Source organism: Amblyomma americanum, chromosome 10, assembly GCF_052857255.1.
Source record: "Amblyomma americanum isolate KBUSLIRL-KWMA chromosome 10, ASM5285725v1, whole genome shotgun sequence".
NCBI lineage: Eukaryota > Metazoa > Arthropoda > Arachnida > Ixodida > Ixodidae > Amblyomma > Amblyomma americanum.
In genome coordinates, this window is record NC_135506.1 from 28,306,033 (window position 1) to 28,323,589 (window position 17,557).

The 17,557-nt window shown below is 47.3% G+C and overlaps 1 protein-coding gene across 1 annotated transcript in view; it reads right to left on the reverse strand.

The window, feature by feature from the left end:
• LOC144108102 (calcium-activated chloride channel regulator 1-like) overlaps positions 1 to 15,350 on the reverse strand; it is a 52,148-nt gene extending 36,798 nt beyond the window's left edge. Inside the window, exons 1-6 of the mRNA XM_077641384.1 lie at positions 15,191 to 15,350; positions 9,799 to 10,096; positions 7,988 to 8,094; positions 6,233 to 6,406; positions 5,079 to 5,215; positions 1,788 to 1,902 (exon numbers count right to left, since the gene is read on the reverse strand). Coding sequence (XP_077497510.1) covers positions 1,788 to 1,902; positions 5,079 to 5,215; positions 6,233 to 6,406; positions 7,988 to 8,094; positions 9,799 to 10,096; positions 15,191 to 15,346 — 987 coding nt within the window. The 5' untranslated portion in view covers positions 15,347 to 15,350. The remainder of the gene's footprint in view (positions 1 to 1,787; positions 1,903 to 5,078; positions 5,216 to 6,232; positions 6,407 to 7,987; positions 8,095 to 9,798; positions 10,097 to 15,190) is intronic.
• Positions 15,351 to 17,557: the final 2,207 nt, after the last annotated feature.

A 17,557-nucleotide genomic window follows, 5' to 3' on the forward strand; every position in this document is an offset into this window, starting at 1 on the left:
GGTGGCGTGCGTCCAGTAACCGCAGTGCGGGCATGTAGGGACATGCTCACCATTTGTGATTGAACATAATCAGTAGGCTCTAAGAATTGCCTTTGTAGGTGTCTCAGTCGTGTCTCGCGCCCTTTCCAGATCGGGATGAGGTCGGAAAGCGGGAATGCGGCATCCAGCCACCTATTGGAGGCCAGTGGTGCGAGCAGCGGAACGGTCGCTTTTCATAACGAGTAGAGCTGATACTAAGTGAGGCGTACAAGAGCTCCAGTATAATCGCCCCCTGTCCATGTGGTCGCTATAGCCGGTTCCAGCAGCCGGAAGGAAAGTGAGTGAATGAACAGCTTTTGAACAGTTTTACTCACGCGTACCAAAAAGGCTTTAAGCGGGTGTAACTCTTAAGAGTAAGGAGTTCGCAAGCGCAGTGCGCAGCGGGTCTACGTGGGTCTCTTGGACGTAGGTGGGATGTCGAATCTTGCGAGTGTGCCTTGCACACTCGCTTAATGCAAGACAGCAGCCGAAACGCGCTGATAGGATGCGTTCGGCAGCTCCGTGTCTTGATGTTCAAAACATGCCGAATAGGGTTCGTTGCGACGCGTAAAGGAATGCAAACCCGCCGAGGCAGGCTCGCGAGATGCAGTTGCGGTGGACGTACAGTGCAGTGCGCTTTTAAGAAATGAAATAGTGTTCAGCGCCAGCCCTGTTCGCGACCCCACGGACCTGCTGCTCTGTTGGCAGAAGCGCATCGTTAGTGGAGTTGGAACGCACGTCCGTTGGAGGTTGAGGCACTTTGCAAGACACGCTGCACGAAGGCGTACGCAGGAGAGAGCTTCGGCAGCACAGCCGAATTAGGCCCAGAACGACGCCAGGTAACGATTATACGAGTCACGAGGCGAGACATGCCCAACAAAGCATTTTTGAGCGCGAAAGTTGTGATGAATGCAGTTTTTTTCAAAAAATGCAAGATTTCTCCATAACAATCAATATATCCGCAGATCACCCGATGGTGGTCTTACATGTTTTTTTCTGCAAACGTTTTTGCTATCATCAAAAGAGTTCCCCATTGGTTTTCTCAGCCAGTCTGAAGTTTTCAGTGCGATTGTTGGAAACACTTTGAAAGAAGGATGTTGCTACGCATCCGAAGAACGGACTGTTACCTCCAATATTTTCATAACAGTATCTTACAATTGTCCAACTTTCAAAAATTTTCCCGAGACATTTGGACACTGGTGGCACAGAGAAACGTACTCGAACAGTACATATTGAGCAGAATACGTCCACATAGTTTTTTGTTTTGGGTACATCACGTATGTGTAACTAAAAGCGTTTCAGAGTACGTGCGCATTGCGCCCGCAGAGTTCTCCCGTTTGCGGTGAAGTCTCTACGAACGTTTACTACAACTGCTTTGCGCTGTGATTCTTCATGGTCTTGCGTGAAACACTCTGCTTGTGACCGACATAGCCACCCTTTGCCTGGAGAAATCGAAGCGACAATGGAATTAATTTTAATGTAAATCATTTGTGAAGCGCAGCCTTATTTCACATCTCAGTGCATGGATTCTGCTTTACGCACCATTCCGAGGAAATAACCCGGCACAAAAAATATCCTGTCGGTTCACGTTTAAGGGAGAAAAAGAGCGAGTTGCTTTGGGAGAATGCACGAGGTTTTTGAAAGGGTTCGCTGTAAATATAATCGAACTGAATCCTTACGGTGGGATGCGTGGGCGCACTGCCAACGTTACAAGGGCACCGTGCATCTCTTGACGCCAACGTAAATGATCACCAAAAGGTTTTGCTCACTCTCATGCTTTTTGAAACGTCCAGTACAAGCACCACGCGCTGCGGAAGGTCGTGGTCCTCCTGTGCTTCGTCGAAGGTCACCTCGATTCGCTTGGACATGTCCGGCCTTGGGAGGCTAGAATAAGAAAACAATTTGCATTCGTTCCTTCCTTCGTTCTCTTGCACAGGTCGCTCAATAATTTGTACAGATTCGGTATTCATTAACCTCCAAAGCATAAAAACAGCCGCAAATTTTGGGCAGGAACATTTAATATATATTTTGTAAGCTCCATTGAACAAGCGTCTGGGTTGGTAGTTTCTATCGCACTGCAGCTTTTTTTTAACTTTCCGCGAATATCGATTGCAAGTGTGAAGGTAGTGCTAGGAAACAAGTATTGCTAAATAAAGAAATTTGTTTTGATATCAGGGCTGAATTTTTAAACTACTTACGCGATCATCATCCAAGAAAAAGTTTACTTAGAGAGATCTTTGGCGTACGCCGCCCGATTGTGTTGGTGGAGAAAAATAGGTTATGTCTTATTCGAGACAACTTCACTCAGCTATGTCATTCAGATTTCGTGTTGTATCCGACCTCTTAATGGAGCTCACTCGCCGAGTGCGCGGCCAGTCGTTGCGGCGCCGCGCGCTCACATGTGGCCGTTCAGATCATCGGCTTGCAGGTGCTTGCTCGCCGAGCGACAGTCCATTCGGGCCAGCGCTGCTATTCCGAAGTTAAGTAAAAGGCCGAGTCCGAAGACACGCGCCCTCGCTGGCTACCATACCCACAGATTAGCGTCGACGTTCAGGCGCTAAGTGCCGCCAATTCGCACCGAAGCGGGACGCGCGAAACAACAGCGCCTACAGCAGGTACACAGAGAGGGTGGCATCGATGCGCAGCGAAGGCTGAGTAAGAAGGGCGCCTAGAAGAGATGCGGAAGTCGCTCGACAATGCCGTGGTCGCGAAACCACCGATCAACACGAGGGTGGGCTCGAAGAGTGGCGTGAGGTCAGGCGTCGGCATGTGTCAGGAGAATCATTACAGTGGTGTCGATGCCTGCTATGCACAGCACTTCACGCAGAACGAGTTCGGAGTTTATTACAGCGTGTGCGAAAGATGGCGTTTACGTCGAGCCTCAGTTGTGTCCACGGTCTGTGCGATGAGATACTATCACTATGCCGTGTTCAAAATGAGTCGCTTCATGAGGTCATGAACAAAGCTATGACTCTTCATCAAATCTTATCATAGCCAGTGTGCATGCAGCTTCTCCGGCCACAGCACGATAGAGCAACGTTATCGCAGCAGCTGATCCCGCCTCACCTTCAACTGCGACACACTCTCGCTCTGTGCGTTGCACGTCATTGTTCACCAAATTCCATCTGCGGCGCGAACAGATCAGACAAGCTTATAACCCCGAATAGAGCTCAACCAGAATCTATTACCGACGTAGGCTGTGCCGACGACCCAGCAAAGCAAAACCTTGAGCCAACCAGGCTAAACACGCGCTTTCGCACGAATGCTCCGTTTAGCTACAGGTTAAAACCCTAACACTTTTTCTTGCCGAAGTCATGAGCTTAAAACGACAGTGGGGACGCACGGAATTTGGTCTGTAAGAGTGTATTAATTACTGCGTTCAAAAACCAAACATGCAATTTACTTCAAGTAAGCGAATCAAGGCCCAAAAGTGTTTGACATACCACAAAATTGGTAAGTAAACCGCGGCTCATCGACAGAGTTTTATTGGTGCGAATACCATTGGGCTCAGTTACATCGTGATTCATTTCAAAATCCCTTCAAAACTCTGCTTCTGCAGTCATTTGGCGCCCAGACGTCATCGTCGGAAAAACTTTTAAAGCAAATTTTGACCAATAAACACGCCTTACGCAACAGGATCAATATCAAAATAGCAGAAAAGAGACATTAAAGCGATTTATACTAAGGATCAATCTAAACAGAATTGCTGTTACTGCTATGTTAAGGTCTCAGACTACCAGTGTTAAATTTGTTTCGACGTTCCTTGCTTCAGCCAAATGTCTCCAGACGACCACTCCTAGTGAAGGCACTATATTAGTGGTGTAAGTGTCTTCCAGCGTTGTTTAACTACGCGCTCATATATTCTTCGAATTGTTTGTTGTAGTTAGTGGCACTCTATAGTTGGATACAACAAGAAACTGCAGTTGTTAACAATGAGCTTGCTCCGCGGCGTACTGTATTACTCGCCAGCAGGTCACAAAATTAAACGAAATCATCTTTTAATGTTTGAGTTTATTAAACAAGCCAAATGTCAAAATTGCAAACATTACAAGTTTTTTCTCCTGAATAGCTTCTTGTTAAGGTGACAAAAGAGGTTCCGAAAACGGATTACGTTTTTATAGTGGAGGAATATTTTGCCCGGTGCTAAATGTGGGCGGAGCTTCACTGTAGACTTACGGTGTATCCTACTATAGGAGTGCAATTTAACAGTCTTGTCTTCCCATGAGGCTGTTTATTCAAGATTTGCTTTGTTGATCAGCATACTTGCTGATTCCCAACGTGGTCTGAACTTGCACTGCTTCGGTCACGAGTTCATATGTCTTGAAAAATTGAAAATTTGTTTTTAAGGAAAGGTAACGGCGCAGTATCTCTCTCACATCTTGGCCCCTAACTAAACTGCGTCGCCGTAAGGGAAGGGATAAAGGAGGAACTGAGAGAAGAAGGAAGAAAGAGGTGCCCGAGTGGAGGGTTCCCGAATAATTTCGAGCACCTGGGGATCTTTGTGCGGATCTTTGCGCTCATATATATTTTAATTGTTAGTTGTCAGTTACACAATAGGAGTGCAATTCAACAGTCTTTTCTTTCCCTAAGGAAGTTTTACTCTATAGCTTTGTTTTGTTAATCAACATACTCGCTGATTGTTAACACGTCGTCAACTTGCGCTGTTCCGGACACGAGTCCCCGTGTCTTCCTACATCTAGGTGAGTTTTATTTTTGTAAACTTTGACTTTAATAAAACAAAAATTACAAGAAATATAAATAAGTATTCCTTTTTTTATATAAATAGCGTCGCTGGAATGGAACACTGCGTAATAATCCATACTGTATTTTCCGTGCGAGTCACCACGTTTCTAAATTTTACAACTACCCTTGACACCTTCCACAATAGCTGCGGTATAGTGCACAATGCTTCTGCAGACCCCACATGGCTGTTTCTGAATCACGGTAGGAATGTTGGAAGACGGTGTGAATATTATTGCTATTATTCAGATAGTTCACTACTACGATAAGTCACAGTGATATATCTTAAAAGTTGCAGCTCCTAGGACTATCCCACTCACTTCTTGAAGTCCTCGTGTTTGCTGATAACATCCCAGGTCGACCGTTGATCGCAGTACTCGTTCTGCTTGTTCGGGGCGTCAGGGTTGTGGGGGCAGGGTCCTTTCCGGCTGTCACTGAACTGGCTAACCTGCAACGGCTGAGAAAATGCGTTGGTGCACAGCAGCGTGGGTTGCGATGTTTCAAAGGAGAGGAGGAGGAGGAGGAGCAGGTAAAACTTTATGGCCTCGAGGACTCGGGCAGGAAGCGAAACTTATTGATCAAACAGCGGGAAGCGATAATCGCCGAGAGATAAAGACAGAGAGGGAAAGAAAAGTAGGTAGGTTAACATGTAAAAGAGCAACAGGATGGGGAGGTGCGTGTAGCAAACTCAAAATTTGTCAAGCCGGCCAGATTCCCTCAGGAATCGAAACAGTCTTTTGTATCACTGGCAGGCCAACAATAAGAAAATTCTAATAGATAACCTAATTCCATTAACAGTAAGCCGCTATTAGTGCCTTTACAGAAAGTGCCACAATTTCCGTCGTGCTGACGTCACTTCCTGTCTGGTACGAAACGTTTTTTCTTTGTCCTCATCTGCAGCGCTTTTCGTTTTATCCCACCTTCCTTTCCTTCCAGCCATTGGGAAGTCCTCCTTCCGGAGACTTCCCATACCTGCAGACAATAGGCGAATTTTATGATTGAGAACGCATTTCGGCCCCTTGGGCTTAATCACTAAGGTATTAATTGGGCGAGAGTTCAGTCCATTGTCATAAATACAGGTTGCCTGGCACAAACTGCAGTTCAATCACGAATAAATGCAAGAAAAATGGCAGACCTACCGCTCGGTACTATATGGATATTTTGACATCATAATCACACTTTTCTTGAAAGTAACCAGCGCTGCATATTTACAGGAATGCACATAGAGACATGACAGGATGGGCGCTGTATATTCGTGTAAATATGTTGTGATGTTTAATTTCAAGAAAACAAAAACAATTACCAACTAACCCTGCAAGGGGTTTTATTAAATGACCAACCCGTAGGCATCTTAGCCGCTGGCCCCTGGCTTGCTCTGCTTCACACACTAAACCAGCTCTTGTTAACTCTCAGCCCCTTCAAACCGTCCGGCTGATGCCGCACTTCCGCACCAGAGTAAGCGAATACTTCTTACATTGGCCACGTAGGGCATGAACATGATGGAAGACTGGACGGGGTCATGTTCCAGCTGCTTGATGATGACTTTGCAGTTGCGATGTAAGCGGCACTTTTCGTTCATTGAGCACAGTCTTCCTTCTGCGGTTCTCGGGCTGAAGACGAGTCGGCTCGAGCAGGCGTTAAGCCGTACCTGCGAAATTAATTCGCGTGCACATATACGAAGTGATGAGCACAATTGGTACGTCAACGATTCAATGCAAATAAAATGATTGGTGTTGTGTTTTTTTTGCTATTCCCCTTGTTAGCCATCAACAAATAATGTAAAGCTCTGCTGATACTGGGTTCGTTAAAAGGTGTCCAAGGCCAAAGAAATCGCTAGAGTGATTCGATTGTTGAGAGGGTTTATTACCATTAGATTGTATTCAACCCATACAGTTGATATCCAGCGTTTATGGCTATGCCATATAGGCTATTAACTTTTGCTGAGCTGACTGACTTCCAGAAGCAACTAAACTCGTTCTTCGCTGCGACAAAACATCCGTGAACTGTCTTCGTGGCCGTTATCAGCGACCCCACTTCGAGCTTGCCAGCTGCACTGCCATAATCATTATTATCAGCAGCAACCTCAATACGCCCTGTGCTGCTGGTAGTGTTAAAGCTAAGAGGGATTAGAAATTATTCTTTTCATATAGACTATATTTGCATTCCATAGAGTAGATTCGAACGCCCTTTCTCAGGGCATTATGCGGTGCTTCATGTCACAAGCTTTTTTCCCCTGAGTCCCGTCTCGAGAAAACGTAGCAAGAAAACTGGCCAAGTGCATTTTTCATCACCGCTGCTGCTAAAGGGTGTTAGAAGCAGTCAAAATGAGTCCTTATAGGGAGCTATCGACGCAAATATTCTCGCTCCTTGAGTGGCAGCCACAAGCGCCGACGTCCCGGTGCTCTTGAAACTCTTGCAAGCCTCTTGATCCGCTAATACAGATTGCGGCGCTTCAAGGTTACGACTAATGCTCCTGTATACGCTATAGAAACGCTAGAGAGCTCTACAGCTTTTGCTATACAGCGCTTCTCTGAGCGTCCTTGCATTTTATTCACGGCGTTAAAACTTATCCCTGGCAGCGATCCGAAACACGAAGCGACGCTTGTGACAGCCGACGAGACCTGCACGCGCACATCATATGTGGCATCGAGTGCTTAAATTTCAGGTGCACTACGACCTGTTATATGCAGCCAGTGTTAGCAAGGTCTAAGCGTTAGCTACTAAACGTTTAGGCTGAGTGAGTCTCAAGTGCTCTATAGTTGTTTTGAACGCGAACATCTTTAACTAAAGTTTGTATAGTTTGGTTCGTAACATTGAAGGTTCGTAACATTGAAGGCACCAGTCAAGCATCGAAACCTACATCCAACCTTCAGGTATTAGCTTCGTCCTTCACAAAAGAAATCATGAACATACGCTACGGACCTCTGCTCTTCCCGTACGTAAAACGCCTAAGTCAAGCCACAGAGAAAAATGGTGGTCTGCTGCCTGCTAGGTGCGGGCAATTTTAGCCGCCTTTCAAGAACTAAGGAAGTGAGTACGTCACAAAACATTAGGATTTCGATTTCGACTCTTGGTAGGCCGCACAGTCTCCTTGTATATGTATAGTTATTTTCCTAGCTGCTCATAATATCTCCTTGTAATCTGTTTTTTTCTTTTTACAACTCTCTTCCGGAAACTGTGCACCCCTCCCATAGTTGTTCGTGTCGTGCAATGTTTCCGTGTGACTCACCGTGCTGTTGTAGCAGAAGGTGAGGGGGTGCCTGCTGTCGTTGAGGCTGCCATAGTTGTCGAACACGCCGTACCTGAAGTGGGCCCACTCGTGCACGAACACGTACGCTGGGAAGGTGGGTCTTTATTAAACGCACTTTTAAGCGTGAAATGCCTTTAGCATCCCGCTGTCTGTGCCGCGGGTGGCCTTGGTGCCAGAATCGAGGAGAACACAGAGCCGAACCTCAACTAATGCCGGTGTCACCTCTTTAATTTCACTTCTTCAAACGGCTCGCTATCCTTTATTTCCGCTGCCCAAGCTCAGGTGCCACCGCAGTAGTGATGGTAGATTTCGGGGTTAGAAAAAACCACTTACCTTCATTTTTGCTTTTATTTTACATTAGGCACTTAATACTACTACTACACTGGCGAAACTGTCAGTTCACCCGCCCCTGGTGCCTACTCGCTGCGCGGCCACCGGAGCTTCACATGCGTCAACAACAGCGTCGTCATTGTCCCTTGGTGCTAAAAGCCAGCGTCGGCCCGGAGGAAGTTCTGCCCTGCAGTCCGATAGGCGCACGCGCAATCCTGGTGGCAATTGATGAACGAGGCAAGCGGCTGCGAGTGAGGCGGCAGTCCCTCGATAGTTGCCGTCATTACGCAATGCGTGCGCATGCGTCACGGATACCCGTGGCGCCATTAATTAACACGGCCAGTAATCAGCTGTGGTTAATCAGGTCCAGTTATATAAGCCAATATTTAACAAATTTTCTTTATGAGAAAAATTCTCGCTTCCTTGCCGTATTCTGGACAGGAAAAGAGACGACACCTCATGGCCTGCAGGCTGTGCTGCACACTCTCAAAGCACACATCCTGCAGCACTATTAGAAATATTTCACGGTTGGGCATTGCACCCGCTGCAGCAGCGTCGTGCTTTCCAGCTACTTTCCGTTGTGCCTTAGTATGAGTGGCGCGTCGTACTCTGTCTCGACCGCTGCACCATTCCTTTCGCCACATCGCTTCGCGCATCCATTCACCGTTTTCTGCTGTTCTGTTTGCTCCGCCCAGCGCATTTTTTTTCCAGCCCGTTTGCTAGCGAACTGTTCCTCGCATTGTAGCACTCGTTCCGGCGGCATGACGGCTGAATCCCGACAGCAGCTTCCTACTCTGACCGACTGCGTGAACACAAGAGCGCCCCACGAGAAACGCATCGGCGACCCGCCTCCTGTCAGCAGAGCTGTACGCTGGCCAGGGCCAACGCGACAAAGGCAGACCCGCACAATGCGCGAACCTTTCTCCATCCTCGTGTCCCTAAAATCACGACGTTGTAGGGAAATGTAGGGAGCTTTAGAATAGAGGGATAGTTTTGGAAGGGAAATAGAGGGGCGTCAATACGCATGCGCAGAACACTCAACCTAGGCAGTAGGCGGACTCTTGGTTAGTGCTCTTGGCGGGGGGGGGGGGGGGGGGGGTTGCACTCTGCGCACAAGTACTGGCGTCCCACTTTTCCCTATCCCTCTTACCAAGGGGGTTAAGGGTATAGGGAAGCACCCTGATATAGCCACTTTTGCCATCTGTTCTGAATGCCTCCTTGCCACATCCGTAGGAGCATATTCTGCTCTCGCCTTATTGTTTTCTCTGCAGACTCTCTCCCCTTTCTCCCAACCACCATGGTAACGTCGTTTTCACTCGTCCTTCAAACCTGTCCCTCTCGCAAGCCCCAGATGCTGCGAAGGCGATCATACGTGCTTCCGCTTGTCTTCCTCGGTAATAAAAGCTATCGCCGTGAAGAACTTAAACCGAAATTCTCGTGAAGAAAACAACTTCATTTACCTGGGTTAATAAACCTCTTAGCCGTAGAGTTGGTAAGTGTGGCCAGAAATCCGGGAGTGAGGTGGATGAACTCCCCCGGCTCGCCGCACGGCTTCACCTGTGTTGTGAACGGCCTGTCGTCGTACGGCGGCGTGGGCATGTCGATAAGCACGTCGCTCTTTTCGTAGGCGTTGGACGACGGTGCCCAGGAGCTATTTCTCTTCGGCCACGTCTTGGGAACCTCGATGATGACGTGTTTGAAGTACACTCGTCCATTGGTAGCCTTGTGAAGGAACTCTGTTGACGATCGGAACAGCGCCTGCACATTTTCATCGTTCGCACAATCTGTACTCATTGCGCCACAAGAAATTCAACTTTAGGTTGTCCGCTGTTGCTAAGCATATAGCCTGTTAGTGCGTTTCGCTTTATTGGGGCGAGGCATGTGCACCTGCCTCTGAATAATCCTTATCTTTGCTCCTTTTTTTATCTATCACTCGCTTTTGATCCTAGGTTGACTGGCTTGTAACGCATATTACCTCGACCAGTATTCTTGAGGACTTGACAACCCGCTGGTCACGTTGACTTCGGGAGGCTGAATACAGAGGAGGTGTGCACAAGTTGACAGGATGGACCTGCCCCCGTGATATGCATGGGTGGAGGCCGCCTCTTCTCATTAACGGGACATCGAATGCTATCCGATTAATAATATTTTTACAAAAACATGAAAGCATCACGCCTTGACGCGAATGGAGCATGCCAGAAAGAACTGAAGACGAATAAACAAATAATTTCAATAACGGAGAGCTTCCTGACTAAAAAAAGCGAGCTTGAACTTAAACACAAGAACCGCTGTAGAACGCTTCTCTGAGAGAGAGAGAGAATTGATAGAGGATGCGCAGGGAGGTTAATTGCAAGGGTGTTCCAGTTGACTACTCTGCAATGGGGGAAAGGGATGAAGAGGGCATAAAAGTACACGATAAAATAAATCAAAGCGGTCCGTAGCACGAACATCAAGCAATGACACACGCACTGAAAGTCGCAGGCTGCCGTAACCGTTGCCTGCACACCATGAGGTTTGTCGAACGCTTCGACCTCAATAAAACACATCCACCGTCTTTCACTGCCCAGCACTGCACCGTCACGCAGCGCAGAGGTTCCACCGGAAAGAAAGGCTGCTTGCTCTTGCTGTTTATTATGTAGTTGACAAAGTGATATATCCCGACGTCTCCGAACGCTGAGGCTGGAGGTGCCATTGTGCCAGCTACTGGAGAGCTGCTGCGGCTGGAGTGAGCATATCCACACCCGAAGTGCCTTTTGTGCAGCTGTCGTGTGAACGCTGTAAAGCAGCGCACGCAAAGTGTTGACGAAAGTGATCAGCATTGCAATTACTTGCACGTGTCCAACTTGCAATGGTGCCTGGACTAGGGTGTCAACAGCAGCAGGCTCAGCCCACTGGGTGCGTACGACTGTTTCATCACTAAGGGTGTGCGCTATTTCAGGTGCGACAGCCAAATAGCCTGCCGGTCCAGACTTTGGGCCAGAGTTGGTCCTTGTGCTTGATTAGAGATAGGCCAGGGACTGAGTGCGCAATACCTGTTCGTTCACGGTGGGCGCGGGTGGCTACGTCAGAGATGGCCAAGACCCGTCTGCGAGAACAGTCCCTGCATCACTGCTCACATGGCCCCCGTTGTTTAGAGAGGCATGCAGAGGGCGAGGACAAGATGCACAAATTCCTGGACGAATCTTCTCAATGGCGACTACACTCCTAGAAGACCTTTGACGAGAGTGACGACGTAGCTGCAACTTAGCAGCGTCCCCTCTGGGTGCGGAATCGTGTCTTGTCATTTCTTGTGTCGCTCGTTCTTTTCAGTCTCAGTAATAACCGCCGCGGCAAATGGCAGACTTTTGGACTTTCGCCAGGCAAGCATCGACGCTGTGGCTTAGAACACAGAGGTTAGGTTAGGCTAAAGAACAACATTTGCCCTGCCCGCGTGGCCGAGATGCAAAAAAACATTGTACGACCATTAAAAGAAATAAAAATGAAGGAGAATGCAGTGGGCACATTGGAATGCAATCCACTTGGAAAGTCAACGTGATGCACATTGTCTCCCCAAAGATATGAGGTTGCAATATTGATGCGCTGTGGGTAGCTCGTCCCTATAAAGTTTTCAAGTTAGTCGCATATGGTGCTGGCGGCTGCGCTTCAATCCCACCCCATCCAGCTGTCTCGTAGACGGGGGGGGGGGGCTTTGGGTTGTCGGACTCGTTCAGCACTGCAGGTCCCGGCTACGAAGGACGATGTCGGACTCCGCTAAGAAGGAGACTGTACCGTAGGTTATTTTTACATATTTACAATGGAGAAAGTAGTTTGTCGATAACAAACCAGCACGTTAAATAGCCTTCGCATTACCCAGATCCCTGGCTGTAGAATAAGGTTAGGAGAATGATGTACAATCAAGTGAACAGATGTAAGACGAAAAACGCGAAAAGAACACACGGACGCAGAGAAAGACCAAGGACAAGCGCTAGCTTCCAACTCCTTGTCTTTCTTTGCGTCCGTGTGTGCTTTTTTTCGCGCTTTTCGTATTACATCGGTTCACTTGATTGGACATCATTCTCGTAACCTCATTCCACCAACTAGCCCGCACCCACACCTTTTCAAGTGAACGGATGAAAACACTGGTGGTGCCATCCGGGGCAGGTGGCTGTGCTGATGCTTTCTCGCAGCTCGGTCTATAGAAAATTGAAAACAAAGTCCTTGTCGTGTCGTGGTCACCACAGCTACAAATCACGGCCTTCGTGAAAAAAGAATGGCAGGCCAATTCCCAGCAGGTGGACAGGGACAAAGACGGATCGAACACTGGGGTGGGATCTTCACCATTGTGGTGGGTTTGGTGTCATGGTGGAAAAGGAATGTCAAGACTGTTCCCAGCAGGTGCATTAACGACCTTGTACTCCCCCACCTGCGTTCCGAAACGCGAAAACTCCGTCGATATGCCCACTGTGACCGTTGAAAGCACCACTCCGTCTGGCGACCAGAGGACAGACTCGGCCACCTGACGCCGCTACTGTCGCCGCTGCTTCCGTGAACGCCAGACCTCAGAGCTGCGTTTCATCCTCATGACTCATCCGAATTTACGTTGGTTTTCTAGCAACACTCCCCAGGTCTGAATTCACCGATCTTGACAATGGCAATGTCGACGTCGAAAATGATGCATACCGTAGCGCAGCTTCCCAGGGGAACATGCCGTGAACGGACACTGATGCGCCGACCATTTTGATGATGCTCGAACTTCCAAGCACGATTCGGTCCGTGACACCAATGGCAACAGCATTCCCATAAAGATTCACCCTCACGTCTTTGATTGAGCCCGGGACGCGAGCCTCTAGGAACCTACACGTGGCTTGCCTGTTGATGTGGTTAATATTGTCGGTGGGGGTCTCTGGCACAATTAGAACAGTATGTGCCAATTTTACTCACTTCGGGGTGATCAGGGACTCACTCGACACCGAAGAGACGTCACCTTAGCGCAGTGTCCGTTTTGAATTCTTGCTAAGCACTCGGATGAAGCCGTCGTCAGGTTAAGAGTCATCGCCAGCAGCAGAGCACAGCGCAGTGTCTTGGCTGCATGCATCACTCGTGAGGCCGCGACGCATCCTTTGGTCAGCAGCGTCTGAACCACGGGGTTCCACAGTAGGTCCGAAAGAGTTCACTTCCATCACAGTCATTAAAAACAGAACAGTATCTCCAGAATATTACGGTAAACAAGGAAGAAACCGAGGCACGAAGGGATGGTGTACCATCCTGTTTCTGGTTTCTCAAGTATCTCTCCTGTACTCCGCCGAGTCTTTGTGCAGAGTGTTTTCCTTTTCGCCTAGGCTTTGTTGAACATATATTGCCCTAGTTTTCCTGCGTCCTTTATGCAGGTTAGTATCCATGTTTTCGGCATCGGGACTATCTAGAGTGTGTTGCAATATTCGTCAGGTATTCGCTGTGTTCTTTTTCTCTCCTGTAGCGCACCTTCGTAGCCGCATCTATTCAGGAGCGCTATCCCCGCTTTGGTTTGTTTTAGTCTTTGTGGCTGAGCCGCAAGTTGGGCTTCTCACAGCTCTTCAAAAGCGTTATGCAAACCCTGGGCTAGGACTCTTTCCGTTGAGGTTGCTTGCGGTAGGTTGAGCGCTATCTTAAATGCTAACCTTATTATTGTGTCTGATGGAATCATTTCTCCCTCAGTACAGTTGTAGTATGGGAGCCTGTATGTTATTCTGCTTACTACGAGGCTGCTGACGAATTTTAGTGTCAACTTCCCGCATGCCTTGCCTCCTTCTAGAGGCTCTAGTTATCATGCGGGCCACTTGCGTCACCGAAGCTATGATTAGGTTAAGGCGTGTGTGCATCTTTGGTTCGATTAGATCGGCATTCCTTGTATTCCAATCACCGTTTTTTACGGTATTGGTGGTTCTTCTAGAAAGACGTTTGTCCTGAGTTCCTCCTCATCCGGCACTTTGTGACTTTTGTCTGCTTCTCCAGATTCTTAAGAGTTCTGACTTTTCTGTTGAGCAGGCAAGGCCTCTATCTCTGACGTAGTTCTCTACGCATGCGGCTGCTTCCTCTAGCTTTCCCTCTTCCTCACCGAGCGAGCCCTCCTTGACCCACACTCTGATGTCGTCGGCATATATTGCGTGCCGTACGCCTTCTATGTTTTAGAACTGCTTTGCTAAGCCAATCATCGACATGTTGAAGAAGATGGGGGAAATTACTGATCCCTGCGGCGTTCCTTTATTGGGCGTGTAGAAACTCTCGGAGCGAGTTTAACCGATTCCTATTGTTGCTGTTAGGTTTGTTAGAAAAGCTTTGACATACCAGCATATTTTCTTGCCGCAATCAACGTTATTTAGGCCCGTTAATATTGCTTCATTGCTGACGTTGTCGAATGCCCTTTGATGTCTTGCGTAATGATTACGTGCTCTCCTCGTGTCGGGACGTTGGTTGAAACCTCGTCTCTGATTTGGAGTAGCACGTCTTGTGTTGATAATTTGCTTCTAAAGCCAAACATGCTGTGGGGGTATAGCTCGTTATCTTTCATAAGGTCTTGAAGGCGTCTCGTTATTATCCTTTCATATAGTTTGCCTAGGCATGATGTAAGGGATATCGGTCTGAGATTTTCGAGCCGCAACTTTTTGCCTGGTTTTGGGATCATTACTATCTCAGCGTGTAAGGGATGGTGTTCTCGCGTAAAACCACTTGATCGTCTTCATCTGAGGCCCCTCTGACAATGCATTCTGCCTTTTACCGGCCCACGACACTTATTGTGATCGCTGTTTACATATGAGCCAAAAGCAATGCGCCGTAAAAAAAAAAAAGCTCCGACATGCCATGGGGAGGGGGGGAGAGAAAATAAAAGCTGCTTACTTTGATGTTACTAATGATGAACTCGTCAGGAGTCACGCTGTTGCTGATGGATACCCGCAGTTCCGTGTAGCCTCCATCCGACGTGTCGAGTTGCACTGACGCGGCAGTGCTTAAGGAAAGCAGCAGAACGGCCGTAAACACGAACATCCCGCTCATTGTGATGTCACCAACAGTAGGCCTGGGAAACATTGAAAAGATTTATTTAAAGGCGGAACGACCACAGCTGTCCGGTTAAAACTGTGTAGCAGTGTTGTAAGATTAGAGAAAGAGAGTCTTGAATTCTGGGTTTGTTCTGGACAGGTGCGAGGAATTATGTTACTTGGTGTTCAATAATAGAACTGGCGCTCCGTAGCGAAGAATCGAAGTTTAGTTTCCAGTCTTTGTGCTCATCGCTTCCTAGGCGTAGCTTGCAGCAAAGATGTGGATGAAAACACTTAACTGGCGAAAGTGTGAAGGTCCTGAGAAGTCCACATTATTGCCACCGTCAGAACACCCGCATTAATCGAGCGTTATAAATTACATCCGTAGAATTGTTCTTCTCTCCGGGGGAATAAGGGTAACTGATTCGGTCGCAAATTTTATTTACCGGGTCCTTACCTTGCACATGAGAATTAGTGTAAGTACATTTTGCAAAAGAACCCGTCGGATGGACAGAGTAAATGACCGGCTTCCGCTAACCTAAGTAAAGCCTCTCTAATACAGCCGTGAATTTTAGCAACCTTTGGACAGGCCCAGAAATTTTTTTTCCTTAAATTTCAGCCACTGGGCATCGCACAGGCAAATATACAGGTTTGTGAAGCTAACGCCAACATTCTTTCATGATCGTGTGCGTACAATCTTGTCGACGCCTGCAGTGTTATTGCTGTCAGCTCAGTATCCAGAAGGTGGATTCCGGTTTGCCGCTGCAAGCTTCCATGGCAACTGATTTCCGACGCTGATTTGCTTTATAAGTCACTGTCAACTGCAATAAAAAAATTATACACGACTCAATGTAGCTGCCTAACGTTACAACGCTAGACCGCAGAATGTGCCGCGGTAGTCCTTGTAAGTACAATGAATGCGAAAAAGAATACATGACATAATAAAAACCCATTACGAAAGATCTTAACCTTATTGTTTCCTTCTTTGCAACTTCCTTTCCGTAGAGTAAACCTAAACTTCCAGGTTTTTTTTTTTAATGCAGCAAAATGAACGTCATCAACAGATATTTTTGATCATTTCATTAGTGGATCTCCCTGTAGGTTGTGCAAAGGAGAAAAATGCTTAAGTTTAGGAAGAGAGATTGTGGGACTGGTCGTCATGGGAGAGGTCTCCAGTTACTATACACCCCACGTACTTATATCTGGTGGTCTGAGTGCCCGAAATTTGGAAGTTACATGTTGCAATGTACTCCGTAGACTTGCAAATTGAGATGCTTGATAACGGTGGTGGCACCTAGCAATAAAATCACTGAAACAGATGCAGGTACCAACATTCTTAAATATAATAGTTCGACAAGCAAATTAGAAGTTGAAAGATGCCATATAGAGACGGTTCCGAAGTACAGACAACGGACTGCAGTAGTTTTTGATTTGCCGCTCATTATACTAACTTCCTGCTAAATCTGCTGACTTTCAGTCTCACCCTCGATCTCAGTCCACGATATGACACATGGGTTATATTAGTATAGAAAGATGTATTAAGAACGTAATCCAGCATTATTCTCCTGTAAAAAGTAGTCTGAATTGTCGTGCGGATTCCTAGTTTAATCAATAGAGACTGAATTGTATAATTGGCTGATGGCAAAGAAAATTCGCAGATTCTTGTAAATTTTTTCGGAGCCGAAGCACACGCTCTAGGGTTTGCTGCCGGGAAATATAAGATAAGCTTGGCGAGTTTCAAAGACAGCACCTATTGCCAGCTAGGGTGCTTAAGCGCTTGTTCAGAAAGATCGGTAACACATATTGGCGGAAAACGACTAGAAAACCAGCCAGTAAATATATAGGAAACTGTAATAGGGAAACAAAAAACTTTACAAAACGCCGGATCGAAAAGGTACCGCAAAAGTACTGGAGTAATTTAAGAGACCCAAAAGCGGACTCTGGGCCTGCATAAATGGAAAGAAAAGAACAAAGCAGGGAGAAATTTTGCCTTGATAATTCCAGAGGAAGCGCTGTGCTGTTCGAATTCAGAATAGGTTGGCTTCTACCACAGCCACGCGGCCGTTTTGAAAGCCCGTTCAGTTGATACTCTTCGATATTACTAGTCTCTCTCGAACTGCAAAGAGCTGTGCCACTCCTACACGGCAAACTCGATTGCCGTAGAGAACTTTCATCATCTCACAGAGAGGTGTCTTGGCGCAGCCGTCGCCACCAAGAGTATTGCAGG